The sequence below is a fragment of the Vulpes vulpes genome, chromosome 6 (assembly GCF_048418805.1).
Source record: "Vulpes vulpes isolate BD-2025 chromosome 6, VulVul3, whole genome shotgun sequence".
Lineage (NCBI taxonomy): Eukaryota > Metazoa > Chordata > Mammalia > Carnivora > Canidae > Vulpes > Vulpes vulpes.
In genome coordinates, this window is record NC_132785.1 from 91,982,610 (window position 1) to 92,000,177 (window position 17,568).

The window sequence follows — 17,568 nt, forward strand, 5'->3', positions numbered from 1 at the left end:
TCAGAGGGAGAGGGAGAAGCAGACTTCCCACTGAGCAGGGAGCCCAACGAAGGGCTCGATACCAGGACCCTGAGATCATGACCTGAGCTGAAGGCAGACACTTAACCAAATGAGCCACCCATGCGCCCCATTATAAATAAACTTTTACCTCAGAATCTTGAAATAAAAATTCATACAGTATTCAGAATGAAACCTAGTGATGAAGCAAGATGAAATAACCAACAGCATAACTAATAATAGCTAACATTTGTAAAAAGCATTACTATGTACCAGGAACTAAGTGCTATCTCATTTAATTCTCATACCAACCCTTAAGTAGGTACTATTATTATTCCTGTTTTACAGATAAGTGGTCAAAGACTAGAAACTTGTCCAAGGTTTATTCAGCTGGTGGGTACTAGAGTAAGTCTATGGACCAAGGCTGTTTGGCTTTGAAATCTGTACTCCTAACCACTGCACTGTGTCTCTCTAAGCAGCTATTAATTAAAAAAATCAGAAATGTATTTGTTCCTAACCTTAGTCACGAGATAAGGAATATCTCTGGCTTTTACACATCTGAATTTTCAACAATTATGTTCCTTCCAAAATACAAAAGCATCCTCAATTCTGAGCCACCTGATTTTATTTTACTACAACCCCCTCTCCATGCCCACCCCTGTGTACTCTGCTCTCAGTAAGTGGTTGCATTTGTATTAAGCTCTGCTTATTCTAACCAAATATACATATATAACCAAATATATATATGAAACAATTAAATCTTGTTTGTTCAAAATTAAAGAGGAATTAAACACTTTCCCTAACTCTTTACTCTCTTATCACAGCTTCAAAGACTTGCTCAGGAAAGTACTGCTGATGATGATAACCAGAGTATCTTACCAGGAACACGTTATGCCCTAGGCTGAAATACTATAAAAACAGTATTCTCAATCTTCTTTTCCATGTGTATGATGTGTAACAGGATAGGGGTGGTGGTGAAATTACAGCAATATATATAAAATATATTTTCTAGAAACATTTTCATTTCATAGAAATATAATGTTAAGACCATAGTAAGCTAAATATGGAAATGTGAAAGTCTTATTTATTTTTTAAAAACCCGGTAATACAAAAGACAATTGAAAGACACATACGAAAAAATTTCCAAAACAAACAATAGAAAAAAATCTCATCTACAAAATTTACATGTTTAGGCCCCATATTAAAAAACATGGCCCCTAGTCCAGTACAGACATAGAGAAGAGTCTACAGGAACAAACTTGGAAGAGAACTTCTGTAGTACTTCCCAGTACATGACATAAATCAAACAAGGAAACCCACTGAAGATACTTCAATGCTCAGAGGTTTGAAGACCTTTGCTTTGATGATTTTGAAGGCAAGAAACAAAATCAAACTGGCTTCCATTGGAACATGCCAGGGGCTTCAAGTCAGTGACTGTAATCACAATGTTTCTGAATGGCCCTCCATTTGGGAGGCAGAGCAATCTGCAGAGATGATGGTTTCTACATATGGCGTTTCCTACACCAATATAATTACTATGTTATCTTATAAAGACAAATAGTTGGCATTAAACACTTAAAAATACATAATGAGTTTTCTAAGGATTTTAAGTCCAGGTTCATTAACGATGAGTAAAAAATCCATTACCTTTCCTACTTTTCTTAACTCTATTCCTGTTTAAATGCAAAAGCTGACAGTTTCTGATTGGTAGAAAGATCTAAAGGTTTTTGTTTTTTAGGCAAATTCAGATTCTCTTTTGCTTTTTCTTTCTGATTTTCAGTTTGATGACTTTCATCAACCACACGTTTTCGCTTCTTTGCTTCAGCTCCATCACTTGTAGTTCCTCCTTTGGCCTTAGAAGCCCATGCCTTTATAAAAATATGGGAAGAGAAAAGATTTATAGACAATAACTAAGAAATAGAAAGGAAATGATTTCCTTACTTTTCCAGGTAACAATCCCATATATAAAAACTAGCATTAAAAAAAAAAGCAGCATAATTAGCACCTGAATTGTTAATCTAATCATTAAGGGTTCTCATTGTTAACAAATCTCTTAATACTTAATTTCAGAGCAATATTAACAAATCTATATTCTACCTCTAATATTTCAACCTAAACTCTGCTAGTATTTAACCATATTAAGTGCAAAATACTATAACTGTAGGTAATTTTTAAAAAATGAAACCTTTTATTTTGAGATCATTCATTCATTTTATTAAGTACGCTCCATACGTACCGTGGAGCACAATGTGGGGCTTGAACTCAACCCTGAGATCAAGACCTGAGCTGAGATTGAGTTAGATGCTTAACTGACTAAGCCACCCAAGTGCCCATGCATCAGTCTTTTAAATCTATTTTAATATGTAATAGCTCCTTCCACTTATTTCCTTTCCCATTTCTTTACTGTAGAAAGGAATCCTTTGGAGCTGCAAAATTTCTCATATTAACAGACTGGATTTAAGCAAATGTTTAAGGTTTACCTTAAAAATACTGATTATATTTTTCAGTATTCAAAAACACAATCACAACTTTTACCAAGTCTCTTCCTCTTTTGCTGCATAAGACCATTCAGATGCCATTTTATCTAATTCTTTAGAATTTGTATGCTCTTATAAATTCTTATAAAAAATGAGAAGCACAAAGTTGCCAGTGAAATTCTAAATGAGGCTAGAGGTGGTTAAACCAGTTCCTAGCTTCCTCATTTTGTAACACCTTTACTCTTAAAACCCAGTTTATCAAGGCAAGTATCTATTTCACCAGGTGCCCAGGTGCCCATGCTGCATATGATCATCCCTGGAGAAGTGAAATCTGAGGATTTAATTGATATACCAAACACATTCCTTCCCCTTTCAACAGAAAGCTGCTCCCAGCCCTCCCTCACATGGAAGAAATTTACATGAGGAACAATAGGTACTAATCACCTGTCCTAATTCCCAACTGAATGGTTATAACAGAATACCACCTTTTTTTTTTTATTTACTTAAAAGTAGTATTCTCATTTTGGTGTTTTTGGTTTTGTTTTTAAATAAGCTCTACAGCCACCTTGGGACTTAAACTCAGGACCCTGAGATCAAGAGTCACATGCTCTACCGACTGAACCAGCCAGGCAGCACAGTATTCTCATTTTGTATTCACTGTGGAAGTACACAGCATTTTAGAAAACTCTGCTTTTTTTTTTTTTTTTTTAAATATTTTATTTATTTATTCATGAGAGACACACAGAGAGAGAGAGGCAGAGACACAGGCAGAGGGAGAACAGGCTCCATGCACCGGGAGCCTGACGTGGGACTCGATCCTGGGTCTCCAGGATCGCGCCCTGGGCCAAAGGCAGGCGCCAAACCGCTGCGCCACCCAGGGATCCCAGAAAACTCTGCTTGTAAGAACTCTAAAGTAGTAGTCCAAATATGTAAGTTAATTTCATTTTTACTTATTAACTTTATTTGCTTTTGATTTAGAAGTAATACTTTTTCTTGGGGTATCCCCTCCAACTTATATAGGAACTTATATACAGCTATAAACAGTAGTATCTGCCCAAAATTTAACCATCAGCACTAAATAGTAATCATTACACATCTATATGTTCAAAGCTGACATTTCAGTTATTTAATTTCCTCTCCAGCAAGAGTTTCTGTTAATTTTAATTTTTTTTTTAATTTTTTTTTTAAGATTTTATTTTATTTATTCAGAGACAGAGCGCGCACACGCGCGCGTGAGAGAGAGAGAGAGAGAGGCAGAGACACAGGCAGAGGAGCACTGGGGCTGCCCTGTAAGAATTTTTAAAACCTGGGAATTTACTAAGATCTCAATCTCAGCAAAATTATTCTTACCTTCCTTTCTTCAGCTGACAATACTCTAAATCGAATCATTCCTTCTTTTATTATGTCTGCTTCATCTGAAAAGTCAGGATTGTCAGACAAAATGCTACTTCTGTTTTCTTCCAGCCACATCTGGAACCCAGTCTTTGGCCTAAAATAGCAATTATGTGAAAAAAATTTATGCTTAAAATGTAAAGTACTTTATGATTTTTCAGATTAGTAATTAACTATTAGTCTTTGCAAACCTATATAAAGTAAGAGAGACACAATTCACTATACTTGCTAATATTCATACTACATATCACTTAAAACTGCCTGAAGACCACAGGAATAATGAACTGAAAAAATCCCAATTTTACTCACATTTGTATTTTCAGCTCTTTTTAGAATGCTGACAGGCTCAAGGTCTCTATTTTCACTCAGCCACTCTGGGCCAGGAAAATTTTTCCAAGTAGCCTTGGTGGGTTCTTTCTCCATTTTCCAAACCAGCTATTTGAAATTTTTATTTCTCTCAAGATCCTTACATCCCCTCATCCTTGCTCTCACAGCTAACCTAGAATGTGGGTCCTTTCTTGTGTAATTATTATGTAAAGCATAAACACAGCACACTTGTCAATTTTATTAGACTCTACACTTAGATTGTCTTTAGGTCACAAAGGTTTAACATAAATATTTAATATTTACTGAGCACACACTATCTGCTAGGCATTGTATTAAATGCTATGTATTACCTCATCTCATCTTTAATAACCCTAATGAGGTAGGTACAATTGCTATCTCCATTCCACAGATGAAGAAATTGAGGCTCAGAAATGTGAATTAACTTATTCCAGGTTACACAGATAGCACCAGTCAGATCTGGGATTCAACAGATTGGCAATTTGACTACAGAGTCCCCACACTTAACACACCAGCTATACTGCCCCTCACTACTCTGTAACCAAATGGAACCTGAATAAAAACTTAAGGACATAGCAAAAAATAGAGGCAAAAATACCAGAGAAAAATGTTTATGATAAAATTTTAAATGGAAACAAAAAGGATATAACATTACATCTGATACAAATCTCATTAAATATAACATCTTAATCTTACCTTACTAAAAAAAGATTAGAAGGAAAGAATTACCTTTATGAGTAATTCAGGGATTTTATCTAAACTTTTTAATTTTTAGAAAAACAAGCTTTTCAAAAAATATTACTAGTATAGCTAGACATAGAATATAATTCTACTTCCAGAAAAATAATAGAACAAATCAAAACAAATAGCAATACTAAACAAAAGTTCATGAATCTCCAGAAATTAATATATATTCATTTTACTCAAACCTGGGGCAACGTCACAAGTCTAGCTAATAGCATGTAATCTCCCTGGCCCTAAACAGTTGTTTTTGAAAAGAAAAAATTAAACATTTCTCTTCTGATTTAGTATATCAACATTTGTGACAAAATACTTGGTTAAGTGGTGATAATTTTTTAAAAATATTTTTATTTATTTATTCATGAGAGACACAGAGAGAAAGAGAGGCACAGACACAGGCAGAGGGAGAAGCAGGCTCCATGCAGGGAGGCTGATGTGGGACTTGATCTTGGGTTTCCAGGATCACCCTGGGCTAAAGGTGTCACTAAACTGCTGAGCTACCCAGGCTGCCTTAATTTTTTAATGAACTATCATGTAAGTAAGTTTTCTTTTTTTTAATTTTTAAAAAGATTTTATTTATTTGAGAGTGAGCAAGTAAGAGCATAAGCTGGGGGAGGGGCAGAGGGAGAAGCAGACTCCCTGTTGAGCAGAGAGCCCAATGCGAGGCTCGATCCCAGGATCATGACCTGAGCGGAGGGCAGATGCTTAACCGACTTAACCACCTAGGTGCCCCTTAAGTAAGTTTTCTGTATAGCCAGTTGTTGATAGTAAAAAAACTGAATCTTCTTAAATATAATCTTCACTATTTAATCTCTAATTTGAATTCAGTACAAAATAGGAAAAAAAAAACCATAGCTACCTCTTAAATTAATTAACATGAGGGGAGCCTGGCTGGCTCAGTTGGTAGAGGATACAGTGCTTGATCTTGAGGTCCTGATCTTGAACCCAATGTAGGGTATAGAGATCACTTAAAAGTAAAACATTTTGGGGTGCTTAAAGGGCTCAGTCCGTTAAGTGTCTGCCTTGGGCTCAGGTCATGATCTCAGGGGCACTGGGACTGAGCCCCACATCAGGCTCCCTGCTCAGCAGGGAGTCTGCTTTTCCCTCTCCTTCTGCCCCTCCTCCCTGTTCGTGCTTGAGCTCTCTCTCAAATAAAATCTTTATTTTTTTTTTTAAACTTTCTTTTTATTTTTTTTTATTTATGATAGTCACACAGAGTGAGAGAGAGAGGCAGAGACACAGGCAGAGGGAGAAGCAGGCTCCATGAACCGGAAGCCTGACGTGGGATTCGATCCCGGGTCTCCAGGATCGTGCCCTAGGCCAAAGGCAGGCGCCAAACCACTGCACCACCCAGGGATCCCTCAAATAAAATCTTTAAAAAAATTTTTTTAAAAAGAGAGCTCAGGCAGCCTGGGTGGCTCAGCGGTTTACCGCCGCTTTCAGCCCAGGGCGTGATCCTGGAGACCCGGGATCGAGTCCCATGTCGGCTCCTTGCATGGGGCCTGCTTCTCCCTCTGCCTGTGTCTCTGCCTCTCTCTGTGTGTGTCTCTCATGAATAAATAAAATCTTAAAAAAAAAAAAAAGCTCAAGAAATGTGGTAACATATTGTAATGACAGACAAATAGGATACGGGCAAATAGGAGTGCTCATATTGCTGGAGGTATAGAAAATGATATAATACCAATGGAGAAAAATTTGTTAGTATCTATTGGAATTACAAGTGCACATTAACTTGAACAGGAATCCATCTTATAACTATATGTATATGTGAGAAATGACATTCATTGATTACATGTTATTCATTGCAGTACTGTTTGTACTGGCGAAAGACTAACAACCACCTTCTGTCCACCAGAGGAGAATTGAATAAATTACGGCATATCCATTCAGTGGATGTGAAAAGATAAAGAAACTCTTTATGTAGTAATATGAAATGATCTACAAAAGCTGCTAAAGTGGAAAAAAAAAAAAAGGAAGGTACAGAATAATGTGTATGCTATCATTTCTGTAAAAATAAAATAATAGGGCAACCTGGGTGGCTCAGCGGTTTAGCGCCGCCTTCAGCCCAGGGCGTGATCGTGGAGACCTGGGATCAAGTCCCATGTCAGACTCCCTGCACAGAGCCTGCTTCTCCCTCTGTCTGTGTCTCTGCCTCTTTCTCTGTGTGTGTCTCTCATGAATAAAAAAATAAAAGTCTTTAAAAAAAATTAATTAATTTTAAAAATTAAAAAATAGACACATCTAAGTGTTTGAACATGTACAAGTAATTCTGGAGGGCTATGTTAGAAATCTGTTGTAGTGACTCCTGGTGAAGAGGAGAACTGAGTGGACAGGAAAGATATTTACTCCTTATCACACTTTTTTGGGTATCTTTTCACTGTTTTTCTCACATAACTGTATCTATTTTAAGACAAAAACAGAATTATATCAAATTGAACACCAATAAAAAATAAATTTATAAAAAAAGAATTATAAAATATAAAATATATATAATTTAAAACATACAATTTACCAGAGCATACCTTAGTAATATAAATAGACATTAATCAATATTTATGGCTTCGTTAAAGTCACGTGTTCAGAATGCCCACCACCAGTGCCAATGTATTATTTGTAATAATGAACAAGAGAGTTGCATAATTCTGCATTGCTGTTTCTCTATGAGTTTTATTGGGATATTACATCTTAAGAATAATAAATTTGTCTATGTACTGACCTTTGGTTTTCAGTGTTCTGAGGACACATAGCTGGGGTTTCAGATGACGAATTTTGAGGATTTTCTTCTTTTACATCCTCAGTCTTATCAACTTGGGAGGTTCTTTTTTGGAAATAGGATGCTGCAGATGCCTGTAAAAACAAATATAATGAATAACTGCAACAAAATCTAGTACAATTTTATATACTACAATTAACTTTTGAAAAATATGGAGAAATATTTATATTTAGAATTCTTATGCCAACATCTGAAGTCCTGAGGTTCTCAGCTGAACATAAACATGACTATAGACACAAAATCCACAAAGACTGTACTTTAAATTCCACATTTTCTAAATGCTGCATTTTATTACATGAAATGGAAAAGATAAAAGATCTACTGTACTAATGACAAATCTGGGATGAAATACCAAATCTGAGATGAAACTAGAAGGCAAAATCAGAATAAAGAACAAAGAAAGCTCAGGGCCAAGTACCATAGCATCATCATTAAACAAAGATATACATCAGAATCATCTGGAAAATTTTTTCAAAACAGATGGATGTCTGAGTCCCTGGGCCCTGAGTACATTTATGTTTCAAAAAGTGATTTTTTTTTTATTTTTAAGATTTTATTTATTTATTTATGAGAGACACAGACAGAGAGGTAGAGACACAGGCAGAAGCAGAAGCAGGTTCCTCACAAGAAGCCCGATGAGGGACTTGATCCCAGGACCCCAGGATTCACGACCTGAGCCAAAGGCAGATGCTCAACCACTGAGCCACTCGGGCACCCCTCAAAAAGTGATTCAGAAGCAAAATCAGATTTGAGAACCACTACCCTCATTAGACAATCAATGATACACAAATGGAGCCTCTTTGTTCCATATCTCAAAGAGTAAACAAAAACAGATCATACACTGCTTATTACTGATGTGGTTAGTTGAAATAGTACCTGCTTAGACTTTGGCTTTGGAACTAGAGGCTTTATAACTGGAGACTTTTCATTATTTGTAGCTCGATTAAGTGCAATAGATTTCTTGGACGATTTGTTCATACTGTCTAAAATATTAGTTGAACGTGCTGAATTCACTGAAGTGGCTGGCTCTTTGGAACTGGCTGATACCTAAAGAGCAAACTACTATTAGCATTTTATGTTTAAAGAAAATAAAATACCAAGAGATTCATTTTTCCTTTAAATTTCTGTTAAGTCTATACTGTAGTCTCACTTTGGAATTGAATACATTTTGTATAATCCAAATTAAGACTAATACATACATTAAATATACCACATCCCCAAGGAAAATGGAATATCTTTCAAAACCATCGGTATTTAGAAGATAAGTAGAACATATAAGTCTTAGCCAAGTGAACTAGTTAGTGCTGTTTTCATCTGTTTTCATAAAATCTGCTTTAGTGTTTAATGCCTCCAAGTCTAGGGAGGGTAATCTGGTGGTTTGGAAATACTTCTCTGTATAAAAATGTATTGAAATACATTTTAAATATCACTGCAAAGAGTTTACCTTGAAGGGGTTTACTCGTCCTTGGTTGCTAGAGGTAACTGCACCTTTCATAAGAAAGAAACCCTCACTTAATAGTGGTAAAACATAGAAGACTTCTGACATCTGTAATAACAGATGGAATATTTCAATCTGTATTACACAAAAACAAATGTACTTTTGCAACTTTAAAATTATTAACAACTATATATGATCTATTTCTAAGACAAAATAAAAGCTATTACATGGGAACTATCCCAACTTATCACTATGAAATTTACCAACCCAATATGTATAGACCTAGCCTTTTCTCCTATTACCATGGAAGAATGGTGTCTTGTAGCTAAGGTTAATAACTCCTCTATTTGTGCTCTAGATCTCATCCCCTCTTGCTTTGTCAGGACATTTGTCCGATCAATGGATACACCATCTTTTCTCTCAACTTAAACAAACAACAAACCCGCTCAACCCCACATGCCCTCTGGTCATCATTTTTAATTCCCTTATACAACCAAATTCTCAAGAGTTGTCTACACAGCTATTCCCAGTTCCTTGCTGTTCATACATTCCAACATCCAAAATAATATGGGCTTCCAGCCCTACAACCCTATAGAATCTGCTCTTGCTAAGGACCCAAGAGACTCCATTTGGCCAAATCTGGTGCATAGTTTTCAGTCATCATCTCATTTGACCCCCTCAACAGCATGTAATATAGATGAAGTTTCTTTTCTTCTTGATATGGTCTCATCCTCTTGACTTCTGAGATTCCACATTCCTACCTCCTTCCTCTCTTATTTCATTCTCTTTTGATGGTTCTCCTCCTTAACCTCTTCTGCCTAACGTTTAAATGCTGGGGATTCCCTATCCCTCAGCTCACTTTTCCTCTCCCTTTATATTCCTCTCCAATGCTCACTCACCCATGCCCATGATTTAAACTGCTATGGTTATGCCAACAATTTTCACTTTATATCTCCCTCCCAGACTACTTTACTGAGCTCCTAACCCAGATATTCAGTAGTAGTTTTTCCACCCTTCTATCTAAACCTGAGTTTCTCAAGTGTTTTCTCAGTAAACAGTACCATCAATCATTCAAATATTCAAAACTGAATCATTCTTTACACCCTGAACTTCCATATTCTACCTTTTCTTCAAAAATACCTCATCAATTCTCATTCTTTCTCCCATTAGTCACCACCACACTAGTCTAAGCCACTATTCAATGTCATTTGGACTGCCTCAGTAGTTTCCTTATGTGCATTCCTCCTCTGCCAATGTGCATAATATGCCTCTGCTTGAAACCTACAACAGCCTGCCAGCACCTCAGAATAAAGATCAAAATCCTTACTGTGGCCTATATGGATCTGCATGATTTAGCTCCCACCCATCACTCTAAAACCACTCAACACCACTTTTCTCTGCCTCTGTGCTGTTCACACAACTCTTATAGCTTCATACATGCTGTTCCTTAAGTCACATTTCCCTTGCTTCTGCTCTCACCCACCTTTGCCTAGCTGCAGGTCTGTGCTTTAAACATTCCATGACACCTCCCTTGGGGTTCCAACCAATCTCTTACCTCTAACTAGATTACAGCACATGGTTATATGCTTTTGTAATACTCTATACATGTATTTATAGGTAATTTTTAAAAATCAAAGGGATATATACACATGGCTTAAAGTCAGTTGGTACTATATAAGAGTTATGCAGGAATCAACCATGCATGTCTACATGGACTTTTGTATCTCCCACCTAGTCAAATACCTGAAATACAATAGGCATTTAATAAATATTTGTAAAATTAGCAGTTTCACAAACATTTCTAATAAAAACAAACCAAGGGCAGAGGGGTGGGGGTGGGGGTGGGGGGTATGGGGTCTATTTGAATAGATAGATCATTTTAAAGAGTACTGGCACAATTTTCTTGATATTACAAAATCACATTTCTTTTTTTTTTTTTTTCAAAATCACATTTCTTACCTGACTTAATAGCTGGCACATCAGAGGAATCTGCATTTTTGGAGAATGGATTCTGTCCTATAAAATAATTAAGATAAAACAATATAATGTAGATGTGAAGATAAAGTTACTCTCTATAATTAACAATCAACAAAGATGCCTTGACAAAGTACAAGTATTCAATTTTCCACAGCTAAGTAAAATGGGGAAAGTCATATAATAACATTTCTCATCTTTAAATTGCCTTACAGCCCAGGTGGCTCAGCGGTTTAGCGCCATCTTCAGCCCAGGGCGTGATCCTGGAGTCCCGGGATTGAGTCCCGCATTGGGCTCCCTGCATGGAGCCTGCTTCTCCTTCTGCCGGTGTCTCTGCCTCTCTCTCTTTGTGTGTGTCTCTCATGAATAAATAAAATAAATGAAATCTTAAAAAGAAAAAAAAATTGCCCTAAGTATGTATCTTACGGGGCACCTGGGTGGCTTGGTCAGTTAAGCACCCAACTCTTGATTTTCAGGTCAGGTAAAAATCTCTTGGGTTGTGAGATCGAGCCCCTGGACCAGTTGGGCTCTGCACTCAGTAAGGAGTCTGCTTCTCTCTCTCTCCCTTTCCCTCTGCCCCTCCCCCCACTCACAAACATGCTCCCTCTCCAAAATAAATAAATAAATCTTTTTTAAAAAATGTATCTTGCCATGCTTATGTATTTCTGTTTTTTCTTCTTTATCATCAGCTTCTCCACTGTCCTCTGTATCTTCTTCAACTTGGTTTTTGAGCCTTGACTGGCTCCACTCTGCAGCAATATTACTGTAACTAAAAGACAATATATTATTCAATAAAGGGCTATGCAAAAAAATAAAAAATAAAAAAAATAAAGGGCTATGCAAAGACCAATTTAATATTCAGAATGGTAAAGAAAAATTTAGCAACTAATTATTTCTTACCCAGCATTCAGCTCTTTTCTGAAATCTTCCTCTTCTTTTTCTTCTACCTGAGTTGCTGCCAATTCTGCTGCCTTCTCTACAGCCAGTTCACTAAGTCTTTGGGCCAACATTAATCTCCGGGAACGAGAAGCATACTTAATGGCTAAGTTCACAGCATTTTGAGTCATTAAATCAGCTAGTTCCACACAACGGAATTCCCGATCCAGTTTACAAGAAAGCTAACCCAAAAATGGGGAAAAAAAAATCATGTCAAGTGAAAATTTTAATTTTTTAAAAAGATATTTATTTATTCATTTATTCATTCATGGGAGACACAGAGAGAGAAGCAGAGACACAGACACTCAACTGCTGAGCTACCCAGGCATCCCTCAGGTGAAACTTTTTAAAAATAAAAGAATGATAACTAGTAGTAAAATCGAGAAAGCACTTTTCTAGATAACGTATCTGACTCTAAGATGCCTACTTTTACACATTTTAACATCTCTAAAAGTGGGAAGCATCTCACAATTGATGGTGGGTCAGAGTTTAATTTTCAGTATTTTTTTGGCTTAGGTAAAGTAATGGTGCATTTTACAATCAATATTAGCTTAGATTCAATGAAGGAGTTCAATTAGGTTGAACTTCCGGCATTTGCCAGGGAGACAGGAATACTAAAGAACTGACCAGTCCTCAAGCTACTGATATGATACCCTGCTGAGAAACACTGTTCCAGAGGAACAGTTCCTATAATGCTACTTTGTAAACAAACCAGATTTTCTTAGATGTGCTGTGGGAAGTAAAAAGGCTCCTAGTTCCTAGACCACATATGACATTTTATAAAAGAACACAACTTATTCTACAATAAACTAATTAAATTCCTTTAATTAATACTAAACTCAAGGCAGTGTTGCATAGTGGTGACAACAGTGAAGACCACCTTTTGCAACATGATGGATCTAGAAAGTATAATGCTAAGTAAAATCAGAGAAACACAAATACCATACGATTTCACTCATATATATAATTTAAAAAACAAAGCAAACAAAGGAAAAAGAGACAAACAAAAAAACCAGCCTCTTAAGTATAGAGAACTGATAGTTACCAGAGGAGATGTGAGTAGGGAGATAGGTGAAATAGGTTAAGGTGTTATCTCCCTATGATGTTAGTTACAAGGTTAATGTCTTAAATATTTCAACTGCAACATCAATGGGAAACAGAGCTGAGTAATATAGAGAATTGTTGAATCACTGTACTGTAACACCTGAAACTAATATAACACTGTTGATTATACTGGATTTAAAATTTTAAAAATTAAAAAAAAGATTTTGAGGTTGTGGAACTTGGTACTAATGCACACTTTTAAGAAATCCAATCTATAGAAAAGTGTAACTTCAATTTTTCTAGCATATTTATTTTACTCACCGCAAGCATTTTCATTAAAAGCTCCTGTTGTTCTTTTACTGCTTGATTTTTAGTGCTTTCTTCATATTCATAACCATTTTTAGCTAAATAATCAAGGTGATTATGAAACACAACGGAACGCCAAAATTGTTCCTACAAAAGTGGAAAAAACTGCTTAGAGAAAACAATCAGCTTAATACCAGGCAAGTGTTAAATATTTATCTTAAGATAACAGATTCTGAATAAAATAATTTTTGAAATACTTTCTATAGCTTATTTTATAATTCAAATTTTAATATGATACCAAAGCTTAACTTCATTTTTTGTCCTCAAAGAAAAGGAAATTTAGCATTTTCTTTTTATTATTTTTTAAGACTTTATTTATTCAGGAGAGACACGCAGAGAGAGAGAGAGAGAGAGAAAGAGGCAGAGACACAGGCAGAGGGAGAAGCAGGCTCCCTGCAGGAAGCCTGATGTGGGACTCGATCCTGGGACTCCAGGATCATGCCCTGGGTCGAAGGCAGGCGCTAAACCCCTGAGCCACCCAGGGACCCCTGAAATATAGCATTTTAAACAGTTTCTTTGCTATCATAGTTAATGCTCAGAAAACTTGGTAAACTATTTTTTAAGAGACTGGTTTGTTTCCTGGTTAGAGTAACTAATTGCAAGACTTCAAATGACTTTTGATGGCAAGGGCCAGGACTAGAGTGAAGCAAGCTTCTGCCTAAGACACAGTATTTATGGAGGCCTGCCCTCTTAGGCACTCACTCAACTCTGAAAATGAGAGCCTTACCCCTAGTGAGTCCCTGATGGTCATACCCATTTACCTCATAGACAAAATCCCTGGAAGCAGTGATGGCAATTAGGTACCCTGGTGATCATAAGCAGTCATTCTCCTTCCCTGTACACTATTTATTTAATTACAACGTAATGAGTATTCAATTCTGGTCATCAGGGAAATTTTTAAATGTCTACAAAAGTAATGTATTATCTTTTTTTTTTTTTTTAAGATTTTATTTATTCACGAGAGACAGAGAGAGAGGAAGAGAAAGGCAGAGGCACAGGCAGAGGGAGAAGCAGGCTCCATGCAGGGAACCTGACATGGGAATCGATCCCTGGTCTCCAGGATCACGCCCTGGGATGAAGGCGGCGCTAAACTGGTGAGCCAGCCACCCAGGCTGTCCAAAGGCAATTATTATCAAATTCAGAGTGTCAAGGTAAGACTTCTACATACCTCCATTTGTCCTTTCTCTGTTGCAATCTGACAATAAGGAAGCTTAAAGGACAATATAGCTACAGCAGGGCGAGGAAGGGTAGGAGGAAACCGAGAACCTTTGCAAGGAATGCACCTGTCAGTAAAAAAAAAAAGTGTCTCACCACAAAAATTTCCCCCAAAATCATAAAAACTGTTAAAATATAAAATTTCTAAAATCCAATAACTTGGAATATTATTCTAATAGCTGGCTTAATAATATACACTTTTTTTTTTAAAACTTCACACTTCCCATCCCTCCCCATGCATTTCAAGATTTTAAAAATCCCTCCTCACATCAGTTTTTCCTTAGCAAACTGCCCACTTTTAAAATATAGCAGCTATGCCATAAAGAGTTGTCAAGGGATTTATTTTATAAAATAAATCACCCAAGATAAAGTGCTGATGAAGCATATTCACTTTTAACTGTCAGTTTGGGAATACTTGGTGTCGCTGGTAAAAAGTGTCAAATAAGAAAAAAAGATGGTGATATGTCCAATACAGGTAAATGTTTTACTAGATATTGGTGAAAGTGAAGCAGAAAATCCAACATATACCTGGTTATCATATATATCTGCTCTGCTAAATCAATGGTTGCCTTATGTGGTAATAGCTCAGTGAGCAAGTACTTTGTCTAAACCTTTTCTGATTAGGATATATAAGGTATTTAAAGATGCCCATCAAAAAATAATAATAATAAAGATGCCCATCAGTATGAATACTAATGCAATTTATTAATTAAAAAGCATTCATTAATCACAGAATGATACATGCATATGGAATACCCTTTTAACTTAGTATTATCAAATGCCCACCAGAGTAGTTAAAAATTAAATAGGTGGCAATACTCAGGAATTATTTTCAAAGTACATAGCTCCCCCCTCCTAGTAAGATTTGAATACACTTTCTTCTTTTTGTGACCATACAATAAAAATACAAACATGTTTTTAGAGTTCTAATATTTTTGAACATATGTCTTTTCTTCTTCCTCCTCTTTTATGATTTCTAATAAATCAGTGGTTTTCACCATACAACATGAGGTGGCAGTGTGAATACCTGAATTTGAAAAAATCTCTTGTAGCAATTCTGTCACTCAAAAAAGGCAGTGGTTTATTAGTCTTACAAAATAAAAAAGAACATGTGCATTCAGAAAGGAACAAGTCCAGTTATATATGTATATATGTGTGAAAAATCACAAGGAACATTGGGAATAATCTTAATCGCCTTAACATTATTTTTTCTATAAAAAGCTTATACTCTCTTTTTAAAAACATTTTATAGCTCAAATAGTTTTTGACTTAGTCATAGCAATTATCACAAAGAAAAATTAGGATTTATTAATAGTTTTTTTAAAGCCGTATTTACATCAAAGCAGAGTACTAATTCACACTTCTTATCCTTTTAGCTTTAAAGACTGGAAGTAAAAAAACTTGTTCTCCATTAAACATCCCTTTCATGGAAGAAGAGGAAAAACAAATTCATTTGACTGCTAATTTGGTGGGTTTTGCCTACAATGAATGAGCTTCCTGGAAACTATGTGGCTAAATCATCTGGAGGACAAAATGTGAAAAAATAAACTATGGCTTACTAAGAAGACAAAATTACTTCAATTCCTTTTCAAATAAATCATAAAGCTTGTTCTCTTATTAAAGGAAGAGTTGAAAAAATATCAGACTAGAGAAAATTTGGGCCAATGTCCAGATTAAGCTTCCCCCAGGCAACCAGTTTTGCTTTGTGTTCTGGGTTGCATGGAGGAGACTTTGTTCATAAATTGTTTAAAGCACTTACTCAGGAGTAATGGTTTTACCAGCCAACTCTTCCAGCCTGCTGGCCTTACTTAGCTTTATGTAGTGTACTACATATAGACAGTACTATAACAAATGCTTGTTAAACGAATACAAAAAAAAAATTCATTTTCAAGCATGTTAAATAAACCGTAAGAGCTTTATTTAATAAAAGATAAAGAGAAAAGGAAGGTTGATGTTTGTAGAGAGCAAATTAGACTGTAGCACACTGAATTAAACTCTCAGTTATATATTAACCAGTAGTGATCATGAAAAAAAAAATCTTCAGAGCAAATAAAAACAGTTTTTACTATACTGAAGTTTGTTTCAAATGGAGGTAGGAGAGTGCCTCAGCAGTTTAGCGCCTGCCTTCAGCTCAGGGAGATATCCTGGGGTCCCAGGATCGAGTCCCACACTGGGCTCTTCCTGTGGAGTCTGCTTCCCCCTCTGCCTGTGTCTCTGCCTCTCTATCTCTATGTCTCTCATGAATAAATAAAATCTAAAAAAAAAGACAGTAAGAATACATTAAAAAAAAAATGGAGGTAGGAGTGGTAACTCTACAGATGAATAATTACTCATATTCATCATTAAAAGCAGGCGTTTTGTATGGACTTAAATGACATGTTTTTATTTCTTTTATTTGTATCCCTAGAAGTTGAACAGGTAGGTCATATGCTAATTTTATGTTTAACCGCTTGAGGAAGTGCCAAACTGTTATCAGTTTATATCCCCACCTAGCGCTGTTTAGGGTTCCAATGTCTCCACATGCTCAACAGTACTTGTTATTGTCCATTTTTGGAGACTAACCATCCTAGAGGGAATGCAGTGGTATCTCTGTGGCATTGATTTACATATCCTTAATAACTAATGAATATCTTTTCATGCCACATGTGTTTTCAAGAAACATTCAAACATTATGCTTATTTAATTGATTTATATATTTTTTGAGTTACAAGACTTCTTTATATATTGATACACATCTCTTATCACATAAATGATGGTGCTTTACCTTTTAAAAAGTCTACATAGTATTCTAGTGTACACTTGTACATACATTATTACCCTATTCTTCTACTAATGGAAATTTAGGGTTACAATCTTTTGATAGTATCAAC

General features: G+C 36.0%; 1 protein-coding gene across 2 annotated transcripts in view; it reads right to left on the minus strand.

Annotated features, from left to right (window-relative positions):
• Positions 1 to 1,061: 1,061 nt before the first annotated feature.
• The window catches only part of WDHD1 (WD repeat and HMG-box DNA binding protein 1), a 62,872-nt gene continuing 46,365 nt past the window's right edge, over positions 1,062 to 17,568 (minus strand). For both annotated transcript variants that reach the window (XM_026000655.2, XM_026000656.2), the window contains exons 17-26: positions 14,652 to 14,766; positions 13,439 to 13,570; positions 12,038 to 12,255; positions 11,788 to 11,906; positions 11,123 to 11,179; positions 9,170 to 9,213; positions 8,602 to 8,772; positions 7,669 to 7,799; positions 3,825 to 3,963; positions 1,062 to 1,865 (exon numbers count right to left, since the gene is read on the minus strand). In XM_026000655.2, coding sequence (XP_025856440.2) covers positions 1,665 to 1,865; positions 3,825 to 3,963; positions 7,669 to 7,799; positions 8,602 to 8,772; positions 9,170 to 9,213; positions 11,123 to 11,179; positions 11,788 to 11,906; positions 12,038 to 12,255; positions 13,439 to 13,570; positions 14,652 to 14,766 — 1,327 coding nt within the window. In that variant the 3' untranslated portion in view covers positions 1,062 to 1,664. The remainder of the gene's footprint in view (positions 1,866 to 3,824; positions 3,964 to 7,668; positions 7,800 to 8,601; positions 8,773 to 9,169; positions 9,214 to 11,122; positions 11,180 to 11,787; positions 11,907 to 12,037; positions 12,256 to 13,438; positions 13,571 to 14,651; positions 14,767 to 17,568) is intronic.